This window comes from Micromys minutus (assembly GCF_963924665.1).
Source record: "Micromys minutus genome assembly, chromosome: 12".
Lineage (NCBI taxonomy): Eukaryota > Metazoa > Chordata > Mammalia > Rodentia > Muridae > Micromys > Micromys minutus.
The window spans coordinates 27,308,135-27,321,694 of record NC_137981.1 but is presented as its reverse complement, the minus strand read 5'-3'; the positions used below and the strand labels follow the sequence as shown (position 1 = coordinate 27,321,694).

Here is a 13,560-nt window from a genome sequence, read left to right as displayed (position 1 = left end):
TGACTGAGAAGAAATGGCTTTTAACCATGAAAATACTGAGGGTTCAGGAGCCTTTCTCAAAGACTCTGAGCTGCTGACTGCCATGTCATCGCCTTGTGAGACATTGTTTCAGTTTTCATCTTACTGCAAACTCAGATAAAGAGTAGTCTTAACTATTTACTAACTGGTAGAAAGATAGTTGATAGCAAGCCTGTTGGAAAACATGGACCTTTATCTGTTGGAGAGACTAATGTGTCTCCTCTGCTTACATCACTTCCAACTTTGTTGCTGTTTTCATTTGTGGTGGTGTGTTTTCCTGAGTCTCATTCTGTAACCCTGGCTGGCCTTGAACTTGTAATCCTCCTGCTTCTGCATCCTTTATGATGAGGATCTCCCTGCTACACTCACATGCATGCACACACACATGCATGCACATGGTTGTTTCTGCCCCCCCCCCCCCCCCACTGCTTTGCATTGCAGGGTTTTTTTTCCTCATGGGGGGGGAAGATTGTATATGAGTTGATTAATATTTATTTGTGGAACAACTATAAATGCTATAGTCCAGGTGTTTCATATTGTTAGGTCTCAGGAAGAAAGGGGCATGATGTTTTAATTAACCTTGAAAAGCCACCTCTTCTTGGAAAGAACACACATGAAAGATAATGAAGGAAGGCAGTCTGTGGAGCTTGTTTCACCACTGCACAGTGGGTGGTGCCTCGTTAGCACTCTTTTGAAAAGCTTATTTAACAATAAAGAATCATCTTTTCAGTTTGCTAGAAGGTGTATCATGAGAGACTGCTTGTATTCTAAAATAACCCTTATGTCTCCCACCTTTTCCTGATATGATCCAGTGATTTTGTGGACATTTTAGATAACCAAAGAGTTTGTCTCATTTTGATCAACTCATGCCCTAGAGTCCTAGAAATGAAAAACAACAAAAGACAAAACCCCACTCATCTTCTGAAGTTTCAGGAGAACAAGGTCTGTTTTACCGCATCAGGACTTGAGCAGCAGACATGCCTGCTGTTAAGGAATTGTGAAACTGGTGTTCTACTGGCTTCTCTGAGTCTGGTTTGATGATCTGTGGATTGAGTGGTTTGATAATTTTATGAAGGTTTATTGAGGTAATGTACATGCACGAAAAACATCGTGTGCTCCCTGACAGGTAACAGAGACCCACTTATTCCTCCATAGCAACATAACTCTCATCCTGGTAGTTGAGAAAGATGGCCCGGAGACTATTTAGTATACGTTCCAGATAGAAAAGGTCATCATAACCGTATCAAAAGTGTTCATGGCCAATGTTTAGATCTTTTTTTCTCATGTCATAAAGAATGATTTAGAATGTTACAGTTCTTTTTAGAAAGAAGATCAGGGTATGGTTCAAAAGCAAAACAGTGCTTGGCCATCTGATGAATGTTGTCTTGGATTCTTTACAAAGGCTGCTTTCTGGAACAGGAGCCAGGACTTGTCTTCTTAAAAAGTGGAAAGGGGACTGGAGAGATGGCTCAGTGGTTAAGAGCACTGGCTGCTTTTCCAGAGGTCCTGAGTTCAATTCCCAGCAACCACATGGTGGCTCACAACCATCTGTAATGGGATCCGATGCCCTCTTCTGGTGTGTCTGAAGAGAGTGACATTGTACTCACATACATAAGATGAATAAATAAATCTTTTTAAAAAAGTATAAAGGAGTGGGTGGGTGAAACAGGCTGGTGGGTAGAAGTGCTTTCACGCAGGTTTGGTGATCCTAGTTTTATTCCTGGATCTCATAATGTGGCCAGAGAAAACCCACCCCAGAGACTTGTTCCTTTATTGCCACATGCATGTTGTGGCAACACATGGAGACAGACACGCAGACACACACACACACAGACACACTCACACAGTGAGAATAATAAATGAACAAATAAGAATTAACTGCAGCGGGAGAGAAAAAAATAAAACAGGTCAGATTAGAAAGGGCAGCCATATGCTCCTTCAAGCCTCTTGAACATTTCAGACCCATTTCAAGCACAATTACAAAGCAGCGCTGTTTGCTCGTAACTCGCTGCTCTGTGCACTGATAGAGGAGCCATAGGTGCTCTGTGAGGCACACTGTAAGATTACGTTGCTGGAGCCCCCTTTTCGTCGTTGTCAGCACAAATCCTTGTTTATTAAAGATTTAGCTTGAAGGAAATTTTAATTAATTACAGGTGCAGTAAATCCTGCCTGGGAAGCCGCTGCGTGTTTACTGTGAATGGCCTTCATGTGCCTGTGCTTCACTGGTTTTCCCCGCTGCCTGACAGTGTGATTTATGGCTGTTGTTTTCCACCAGTCCACTGTTTGCCCTCTAGGAGGGATTGGTCTCCTGAGCCTCCATAATAACGGCAGCACTTCCTCAGACATCTTTTAATGACAACAGCACTACATTCAGTAAGTCAGGCTAATTGCAGATGTACCCTATTAATTGCAAAAACTAGAAGAGGTTACATATTTTACAAGCTTTTAATTTGAAACCGCCCGAGATGATTTGTCTTAAGTGTTTGGATTGAGACGTCCATAATATTCAACAATTCACCGTTATTGAAACTCCATTCCAGGCAGTTATAGAATTCTGAGATGGAATCAGGTGAATATCAATAGTCATAGATGGGTTGTTACCTAGTAGAGATTAAATTTTCATTGTGAACATTTTGTACAACTTCTTGTTCTTTCTATAAGGCATCTTTAAAATTCTTTATGACCACTATACATCTTTCTGAACACAGTAGAAATATGAATTCTGTGGTTCTATAGTTAACATTCTAGAATGACCCAAATAAACTTCAGTTCTTATGCAATCACAAGAAGCTGCGCATTGCTCCAGTGGTGTACATTCAGCAGGTCAGTGTCTCCTTAGTTTAACTATGGTGAAGCATCTAGTTACATCAAGTGATTTCAAGGACTCATTTTGAGATTGTGCACTTTAGGGGTAAGTGGGTGACCATGGTGAACCTGCGCAACAGTTGGAAGTCCCAGGGCCATGAGCAAGTGAATCCACATTTGCAGGGCTTAGCCAAAGGCAGCCAATGAATGTCTTGTAAGTTGGGGTGGTGTCTTAACTTCCAGTCTCCTTTTCTGTCTCTCAATTTGCACAGCTAGCACCAGGACAGCAGGACACAGCTGACACCCAGACAGCACTCAGGCATGCAGTATCCACCGCTGTCACCTCATGCTCTTGTGGGTCTGGGTTTGTGCTTTCTGAGAGTGTGCATATGAAGGACTGAGGTCTTTGTCTGAACCATACTGTGAGGGACAGCCCTGGCAGCATACTCAGGTCCTGTGTCCTCAGTTTGAAATGTCTTTGCTTGGCTCATTCCTTGACCAGGAGAAGGCCCCTGACCAGAAGCTGTCCAGATTGCTTTGGTGGCTTTGCCGTTGGTTGTTACAATGTTTAATGTATGTCAAGGTTCCTGGTCTTTAAAAAAAAAATACTTCATTCCCTTTTAAGAGATAAAATGTATCTGATACTTATACTGTAAATTCTGTCCTCTTTTATTTGCATTTCCTTGGTATATCTTTGCTGATTCCAAGTCAGTGTCCCTTGTCAGTCTGCACAGGCGTCCTCTAAGCTCAAGGCTGTGTTTCTGTCTTCCTCTCTCAGTATGTGCTCACGGGTGAGAGGTATGAGGAGGTCAGAGGATGAATACCTTGTGAGAATCAGCTCTCTCCATCCACCATTCAGTGGGCACAGGGTCACACTCAAATTACCAGGCTCGGTGGCAAGCACATGTAGTCATGGAGCTGCCTCCCTAGCCAAAGACCTCGTCTCAAAGAGAAGGTGACAATACCTGAACGACATTGGAAATTGTCTCTGGCCTCCACATTCATGTGAACACAGGCACACGTGGTGGAGGTTTGGGTTCTACTTTGATACTCATTCCCCTCATTTTTCTGTAGGCTTTATTAATTAAACAGGAATTACAGTAATATTTAAAATATATATTTTTTCATTATTTAAAAGTATGTTCTATTATGCTTCATGTTTTCGCAGGCTTTTAAAAGACATTAGTGCATTAACACGGAGTTTTTGCTCCAGGATTTCTTGTGTACTATGGGGAGCAGCAGCTCAGCCTAATACTAGATGCTGACTGCTTTGCAGTGGGCTGCCCTTAGCCATCGGATCCCGACTCCACTGCTCAGAGGCAGGACCTGATCCAAGTCATAGTTTCCCTCTGTAGAAGGGGGAGTTCATGGTGGTCACTATCCTTACACCACGAGTTGGTGTGAGCATGCTCTGTTGGGGCACCACCCCAGCCCCTCTGCCCCAGTAGCTTTCTGTGGGAATGCCTCCCCTGCACTTCCTGTGTGCCTAGGCAGCTTCTAGGTGGCTTATTTTTTGAACTCCTGCTTCACTAAAGCCCCACTCAAGCAGGATTCTAGGTTTTGACCTTTCCTTGCGAAGAATTATGTATTTCTATCCAGAAAAATCATTTATTTCTGACATTTTTAGGTCTTAGAAAAGATGCTTCTTGAGGACTATTTCCTTGGAAAGAAAACTTTTCTTTATTTTCTCTCTATTCCTTACTTTGAAGTCATCTAGACGGATATGTTGGGGGGGATAGAGCGTTTCATGATTTTTTTCATGAGATGTTTTTCTCCAGACTCAGTCTCCTAGCTGTGGGATTTTCTATTACATTTTAAGTCATTGCCTTTACATCTTTCTTGCCTACCTCACACCACTTTTTGTGTCTTACGTCTTTGACTGTTTTGTTCACTTTCTTGCTTTTGTTGTAATGTTCATTTTTCCTCGACATTGTTTTAAAGATGTAACAGGGACAGACACAAAGGGTGATTCAGAAAAGTAACAGTTGAGTAAATGATTTCATTTTTGTTTCTACCTTCTTAGGGAGTTCTGCTTTAGTGTGATTACTATTTTTCAGATTAACCAAATACAAAGCGCTGATATGTATTACTAGATTTGTATGTGTGTTTGTATATTTTTATGGTGTGCTTTAGGTAGTCTCATGATAATCCAGATCTAACCTTTAGATTGTCATTTAAGTCATACTTTGGTTTTTTGCTTCTTACTTAAATCTTCCTTTACTGTGCTATTGTGGTTCTAGGAGAGGCTGATTCGAGATATTGTTCATTGTCATGGAATTTTGATAACTTCGTATTCCTACATCCGACTGATGCAAGATGACATTAGCAGGCATGACTGGCACTATGTCATCTTAGATGAAGGACACAAAATTCGAAATCCAAATGCTGCAGTCACCCTAGCTTGCAAACAGGTATAGCTGCTTCACAGAGGGGGGGGTTTCAGATGAGTAGTGGTATTTAATTTTAGAGAAAGCTATTTGCTTTATGAATACATTTATTGAATTTTGTCTCAATATAAATTCCTTATGTCTGTTCCTTGTGACTTTCATTGTTCAGACCTTTTGTAAGGGTCAGCTGTTAGAATGTAACCAAACTCCACTCTAATAGGTGCTGGTTAACTTGAGCAAGACAGAATTCTTCTGATTTCTTCCATATGCAGTTAGAAAATTGGACAAAATACACAGTTGTATTTGGAGAGGACCAAAAATAATAGACAAACAAAACAAAAATTGTGATTAAACATGTTAAGTAATAATTACATGTGTTTTAGAGTTGATGGCATTCATCTGTTACAAAGTAAATTTCATAAAACAATGTCTCATTTCCTCATCTAGTTCCGGACACCTCATCGGATTATCTTGTCTGGCTCACCTATGCAGAACAACCTCCGAGAGCTGTGGTCACTCTTCGACTTCATCTTCCCAGGAAAGCTGGGCACATTGCCCGTGTTTATGGAGCAGTTCTCTGTCCCCATCACCATGGGAGGATATTCCAATGCTTCCCCAGTACAGGTAATATGTAGGCAGTAACACGTTTGGCATTTCCTTAAAGCATTATACTTTGTAGCCAAGTCATTGACAGTATTGAGGAAGATGGCCAGGCTTATAAATCGGTGTCTGATAAAAATCAGAAAATTTCCCTACTCAATAGGTTATATTTTTACAGATAAAGTTCTAAAAAATTCATGTACACCATTTACTTAAGGAAAGCACAAGAATAAAACAACTTCCCTTTTCACAAGAGAAAGAAAATGGTTTCAGTGTTAGTTTCTCTGGGAAATGTCGCTTAGATACGAAGTTTAAAAATAATTTTGGAAGTGAGCACAAGAACAGTGAGCAATCATAAAAAAGACTAAACAGTTCTGGACAGGGTATACTTTGGTGTCAACTAGGGTAGTGTTCCTTTTATAGTAAGAAGAGGTGGACTGGAAGCTAGGAAAGACAAAATGAGCCACTCCTTTAACAGGCCACGGAGTGTGTGTGGAAAAGCTGGAACTAGGGCCCTTGAAAGGAAGTTGGTTGCTGAGGGACAACAGGAAGGGATTTGATCCAGCAGGTATAAGGTGGCAGTTCTTGGGGTTGTTTGGGCTGCAAGTAGTCACTCGAAGGCCGGTATTAGAGGAGTTGGGGCTTTTGAGGGTGAAGTAAAGAGGTAGACCAAGATTTAGGTGGTGGTCTTAGAATAACATGGTAGGAGATCCAGGTAACATTTTAGGCAGGATAAGCAAGGTATGGGTGCTGATAGAATAAAGGAAACAGGGTTGGGCTTGCTGTATCTGACTGAGGCTTTAGGCCTGGGCTACGGGTAGTTTTGGGTTAGCATAGAATTTAGAGGGTAGGGATCTCCAGAGGGCAGTCTGTGACTCATGGAAGTGGCCCCAACCCTTCAGTGAAGTAGGGTATCTGTGTGCACCTATTCAGATGGAGAGATGCCTCCTGGGTCTTGGCTAGGCAAAGAGTAAAGTTCTAAAGACTGTTGATCTGATGTTTTGGAATACTTTATGAAACCAATTTTTTACCTTTAAAACCAGAGACTTGTCAAAACCAATGGCTTTCTCTTTGGTGACTAAATGGTTATTACTGAACTTGTAAGTGCTCCCTTCTCTGAGTTCTTACTGAGTTCTCCGTTTATGTGGTTATTCCCATTGTAGAATCATTGCAAACTCAACTCAGAAGAATAAAGAAGTCCTCCATGTGCTTCACCCAGATGTAGCATTTCCCTAATACACATACAATCGCATACAAATGAATTATTTTTTTAGTGGATTATTTGAGAATAAATTCAAGTATGGTATCTATTCTCCAACTCCTTCAGTCTGGATTTGTGGGTGAAGGGTTTTGTTGTTTTGGTTTTTGGATTTTTTTGGGGGGGGGTTATTTTATGTCTAAGAGCGTCTGCTTACATGTGTGCAGTGCCCAGGGGGGCTAGTAGAGGCCATTGCATTCCCTGGGACTGGAGCCTCAGGCAGTTGTGGGCCATTATGTGGGTGCTGGGAAGTGAACCTGGGTCCTGTGGAAGGGCATCCAATGCTCTGTTAAGTGCTAAGCTATCTTTTCTCCAGCCTTCAGCAAGCCTTTATAAACAATGGCAGCCACGTCCATAACTATAATGAGGACAGCGGTCAGGATCAGGCCTGTGTTCTGCTTCTAGCCCGTTGCTCACATTCTGCCAATGGTGTCCAATATGATCTTCCTCCAGCCTTTCTTAATGAGGAATACTTCTAAGTGTTCTTTTGCCTGTCGTGACCTTTGTAGTTTTGAAAGCTACTTGTGAACTATGCTTGTCTTGGGTTTTGTCTCACATGGCTTTCACACTGCATTTAGACTATGTATTTGTGGCAGGAGCACCATGAATATGATGCTTTCTCAGTGTGTAGAGTCTGGTGCTTCTTCCTGTTACTGAGGACTGTTGGGCAAAGTGGTCTGGGCCAGATTTCTAAACTCTGGATTTAATATTTCTCTTCGGGAATTGACAGGTCATTTGTGGGAAGATATCTTGAAATCTTCGATCGGGAGTTTGTGTACATAGTTCCTCCTTGTGTGTAGGAGTTATTTTCTAACACATGTGGCTGATGCCTGCAGTTATGGAGACAAGCTCTGTGGTACAGGACAGGCAGTCTAATTACTGAACCCACTGCTGGTGGGTGTCAAGTACAGTGGGATACAATGGCCGGAGGAATGCTTTGTGTCTTAGATGGAACAGAGCAGAGCTGTACATGATTTTATTATGCTATGTAAACAGCACACAACTTAAAACTAACGAACTGTTTCATTCTGCAATTTTTCGTGTAACATCTGTGAAGCAGTTGGCTTCACAGAAAGCAAAACTGGTTAAGAGGAAACCATTGAACGTGTCTTTCATAGTTCTGGATGGCAAGGTTTTATGACGAGGCATTGCTTTTATTTGTTTTTGCTTAAGATCATGCTTGCCGGGTGCTTTTGAATCCTGTGAAGATAGTCTGCCCACAGGTAATTACTGTGTCAGGTTGGGGCTGATAACAGTGGGAGGTGGCTGGAGACTAGAGGCCTCCAAAGAAACCCCGAGGGGGTACAGCCAGGGGAATGTGGTAAAGGGGCAGCTAGAGCAGGACAATGAGGTTTATACACAGGTGTCACATTCAGCCCTGGAGGACAGGGAGCCAGGCCAGGCCTGAAGGCTGAGGAGCTGAAGGCAGGCCATTCCAGCCCATAAGAGGGATGCGCCCAGGGCTTCAGAACTAAAGAGAGTCCCAGCAGACAAGTGCTGGGGGGACCTCCCAGTGAGGTCTAGGGAACCATGCTTTTGTTTCTTGAGGTCTGCCATTCTGCAGAGGCAGAGCGAGGCTGTGTCACCTCCTTTACTGTCAGCCTCAGCAGGTGTCTTCGGTCTCATTAGAAGTAAGAGAAGGGGTATAACTGCCCCCTCCACCTCGTCATAGTTTTACTAAGAGACACATACCTGGAGACCACGAGGGCATTAAGTACGATGATGACATGCAGAAGACAGTGGGCACTGGAAACTGATTTCACCTCAGCTGAGCTCCAGTGTAGTTTCCCAGTGTCCACGCAGCAGTAGGGAGATGTGAATTGTTTACCTAATACTCCACAGCCTTCTCCATGGGCTGTGTTTTGTAAACTGTGAATTTTAACATCTCCGCATTATAAATTGTCTGTACCTCATCTCCTTACAGGTAACTTTTATCATTGCCCCAGTGATAAACTTAGAGGGTAGAAGTTGTTATCAGGTTAGCCTCTTGGTGTTGCAGGTTCTGCCTGTGTTTTGTAATTATTCATGTTCATTCACACAGAGCTTGCGTGCAATCAGGTGTGCATACACAATGCTGAAACAAGAGAGGAGTCCTCAGGGTCTTCCCAAATATGTATTGAATGTGTTTAACTTGAACTTTTCTGTGTTTATTATGCTTAAGCTTCTTTTAAAGCTATTATTTTACATTTAAATTTTAGATTTTTTTGTTTTATGAGTAATAATTTACTAAATTGTTCAAACTATTTAGAATTTTTTAAAGTATCAATAATTAATTGAAGCCTTTGTTGCTGGTAAGTGAATTGCATAGGGTGTGGCTTCCTGGGCTGCAGGTCTTTGTTTTTCTGTGTACAGTTAATGCTCTCTCATGTGGCCCTGTCCATTATGGAGCCATATGCTCCGCTTTAGACCAGAGTGACCTCCATTTCTGGGATCATAGGGCTTCTCTTGAACTCATTCCCCAGAGTCTAATCTCCTTGTATTAGCTGGTGGCTCCTACTGTGACAGCTCTCACCACACTTAGCTTTTGATCTCTACCCTTACAGGGCCCAGGTCATTTGTAGCTCCCACAGAACACAAGATTATAAGTAGGGATTTGTTTAAAACTAGTTTTCCCCCTAGAGGATGGTCAGTAACCAAATAAGTCTTTACATTCCTGCTTAACTAAATAGTAGTAATTAAAACAAGTATAGAAGAGAAGATCAACTGTGATTTAACAGGTTTTCTCTCGTATGTTTTGGTTAATGAGGTAATTTATTTTCTCTCATGATAGTAGTTTGAAAGGTGCCATCCCTTGGAGCATCCAGAACTTCACTTTTTCTAAGTTGAATTTATAAACTGGCTGATCATTCTTTAGTTTTTAAGAAATGGAATCAGTGGAGAAGAACAGGTATCTTCCTTAAGCTAATATCTCTTTTCTTTTATTAAAGGTTAAAACTGCCTATAAGTGTGCATGTGTCTTAAGAGACACAATAAACCCGTACCTACTTCGGAGAATGAAATCAGATGTCAAGATGAGCCTTTCATTGCCAGATAAAAATGAACAGGTCAGTGGATCCGGGAGGTGGCCGAGCAGTCCTCAAGCATGAGTGTGTCTGTATAACTAACTGACTTACAGCTCTGGTCCTGGCACTGTGGACAGGCTGGTCTGTGCTGACTGGACACATTTGTGGCATCTTTCCATGGCTGGAGTTTTCCTCTGTTAACACATGAGCCTGCCCCCCAACTACTGGGAAACATCTTCATGTTTCTTAAGCCCCCAGTTCTTTCCCGCAGACGTTGTATCATCAGCTCTGGGACACAGAAGTGAGCAAACGGTTTTGTGATCATAAACCTCATAGGTTCCCAAATAAGTAAAAAACTATGAGGGTGTTTTTACCAAGTGGGGAGATAAGACATGTTGAAGGAACAGGCTTTCTCTGATGGATAGTCAGAGGAGACCTCTGATATAATTGTGTTGAGGCCTAAGGAAGGTCAAAGAACAGATTGTTTGGAATTTGGACGAGGAACATTATGGGGAAAGATGGAGCAGTATGTTAGTACTTGTGGGCCAGCAGGGGTGCCAGGGTGGTTAAAGCTGGGAGCATATGTTGAAGTACTTGGACAACATCCACTTGCATACGAGGTTGAGGGATGTGAGAAGGGTCTAGGATGGCCATAGCTAAGACTGAGCTGGTAAAGTTGAAGTTCTGAGCAGAGATTGGTTTACCTAAAGAGGATGTGGAGACCAAGAAGAAGCAAGTAGCTGAAGCAGTATCAGAAGAGGGTGGAAGAAGAGGAACTAGCTGGGGAGATTGCAGAGGTCCAGGCAGATAGGCTGCAGTGGGTCAGGAGGAGGTGCAGCAGGAGCAGGCAGAGTGAGGGGCAGACAGCTGCTCTGGGAAGAGCCTGGTGCATGTTGCAGCTCTGAAGTCAGTTCTGATGCCTGGGTGTTTTCAGTAGCATCAGTGACTTGTACCAGATGCTGGCTGGTGAGGGCTGTCCCATGTTTGCTCAGGATGTTCCCCATTTCCCTGTAGAGAGCCTAAAGGGTAGGGGACTGTCCTGAGGAAGATAGGTAAATGCTCAGATCCAGCGCAGAGTTTGAAGGTTCTTTACTAGATTGGTCTTATTCACCTATATGAAGTAGATGCAAAAGTAGAGCTGTTTTAGGGATGGGAACCAAACTCCTACAGATACGGATCTTGATAGCGTCTGTTCCATTTTTGTTGGTTTCTGTTTGGGTGTTTGTGACTAGATGCTGAGACAGATGGCTGCTAGGTGAGTGGCTTAGGCAGTCCCTGGGCTTAGCACAGCTATTCAGGGCTTTAGATGGTGCTAGGCAGGGTGAGTGGGGAGATGCCTCTTGGGGCAGACAGTGGTGGACTACTGTGAAGAAAGTCAAGTCTTGAAGTGGAGGTTGTAGACTTAGAAGGGACTAAAGGGCAGGGGCAACGTGATGTGATGAAACAGCTGACCCCAGTGGGCTGGGAGCGTGGGAGTTGCTGGTAGGACCTGGTAAACTTGTGACCCCTTAGAATGGGGAGTTCCAGGTGAGGAAAAAGTTCCTGCAAAGTCAGCCAAACAGTGTAGATGAGAGGTCTAGGGGAGAGTCTCATCACATTGAATTTAAGTGAAATGTGACTGTGTACCTGGGTCCTGTTCCTGCCTGTGAGCAGGAAGCTTGTCTGGAGGGACTGCTGGGCCGTGGGTTGGAACTAGGCAGTGGATGGCTATGGAAAATGGAAAACTCTTTAGCTGAGAGATGTATCATACTTCTTCAAATTGTGCACATTGAACTTTTTAGAAAAGGGAATCTTATTGATAATGTATTTTTACTATTCATTTCCTTTTCTCTTGCAGGTCTTATTTTGTCGTCTAACTGATGAGCAGCATAAAGTCTACCAGAATTTCATTGACTCCAAAGAGGTTTACAAGATTCTCAATGGAGAGAATCAGGTCAGCCAAAGAGCAGACTCCAGAGATGGCAGTTGTTATCAAGGCGGGTGGGGCAGGAAAGGAAACGGGTTTAGAACGTGCCACATTGTTCACAAACCTGCCATCTGTGGAGTGGCTCCTGAGTCACAGCCACAGCTGGAGGCAGGTCACTGGTATGAGGGGGAGCCCTGAGCGAAAGCTGGATTCAAGGTAGGGATGTGCCCCAAAGTCCTACCACCCAAGGCTTCTACCTGGTAGGAAGTGGTGCCCAATACACTGCAGGTTTTTCTCAGCAACTATGACTAAAATTATATTATCAGGACATAGTTATCAAGATGTGCAAGTTTTATCAGCTTCTCTGTGAGCTTTATGACCAATAAACACTGGCAGACTGCTGTTGTCTTAGTTAGGGTTTTATTGCTGTGAACAGACACCATGACCAAGGCATGTCTTGTAAATGACCACATTTAATTGGGACTGGTTTACAGGTTCAGTTCATTATCATCAAGGTGAGAGCATGGCAGCATCCAGGCAGGCTTGGTGCAGGAGGAGCTGAGAGTTCTACATCTTCATTTAAAGGAAGCCAGGAACAGACTTAGCTTCCTCAAGCAGCTAGGAGGAGTGTCTCCAAGCACATCCCTAGAGTGACACACTTCCTTCAACAAGGACACACCTTCTAATAGTGCCAGTCCCTGGGCCAAGCTTAGAAACTGCACAAAATTCTGGATCAGATTTCTCAGGTTCTAACTCTTACTTTTTCAGCATATGAAAGGAATTTATTTACTCATCTATTCTCAAGTTCTGTGAGCACACTTCCTAGTATTCTAAAATTTGGAAATTGTTAGACAGTGCCTACTCAGAAAATGCTGTTATGCAGGTCACACAGATGTGAGAGTGGCTTTCTAGAATACGTCCCACTGTGGGATGTCCCCAGCGCTTGACATGAGAGTGTGGTGCTGACACAGCAGTATCTAGGAGCCTAGGACCAGTGAGGCACAAGAACCAGAAGCCAGGCATCTGAATTTTACTTAGCTGGGCAATGCCGCCACTGGGTCAGGTGTTTTCTTTGACCCTCTGAAGCCATTTTGTGAGAACCTTAACTGGATCTGCAGCCCTTCCAGAAGTGAGAGAGCTGTTTGCATAAGAGGACATGCTGCCTGCTCCTCTCCACCATAGGCCTGGTGCACTTGAAGAAGACCACTGAGGAGTGGGCCCAACAGTGGTGTGGCTTGCAGGGCTAGGAAAGCCCAGCCTATCAGGGTATGTGGCATACTAAAGAGGACATGTTTTCACACACTGTTCCAAAAGTGGCCTTGTCAGCATTCAGCATGACTGTGTGTCTGTCAGTGACTCTGTGCCAGGTGGATAAGAGGCTAGAGCTGCAGGTTCTTTCACTCCCTGCACATATTGTCACTGACTTGACATGTAACTTTCCTAAGAACAAGTAGACAAGTTCTTCTTGTTTTTTATCTAGGCAGAGCTGTTTCTGTGCAGCGTTTTTAGAACAAGCTTGGCAGCCCAGTGCATTCGGGTATTGTGCCTTCCCCTAGCAACTGCAAGTTTTCATGCCCTTAAATG

General features: G+C 43.3%; 1 protein-coding gene across 1 annotated transcript in view; it reads left to right on the top strand.

Annotated features, from left to right (window-relative positions):
• ERCC6 (ERCC excision repair 6, chromatin remodeling factor) overlaps positions 1-13,560 on the top strand; it is a 68,821-nt gene that overhangs the window by 40,660 nt on the left and 14,601 nt on the right. Inside the window, exons 9-12 of the mRNA XM_080926177.1 lie at positions 5,064-5,234; positions 5,658-5,834; positions 9,996-10,112; positions 11,908-12,003. Coding sequence (XP_080782303.1) covers positions 5,064-5,234; positions 5,658-5,834; positions 9,996-10,112; positions 11,908-12,003 — 561 coding nt within the window. The remainder of the gene's footprint in view (positions 1-5,063; positions 5,235-5,657; positions 5,835-9,995; positions 10,113-11,907; positions 12,004-13,560) is intronic.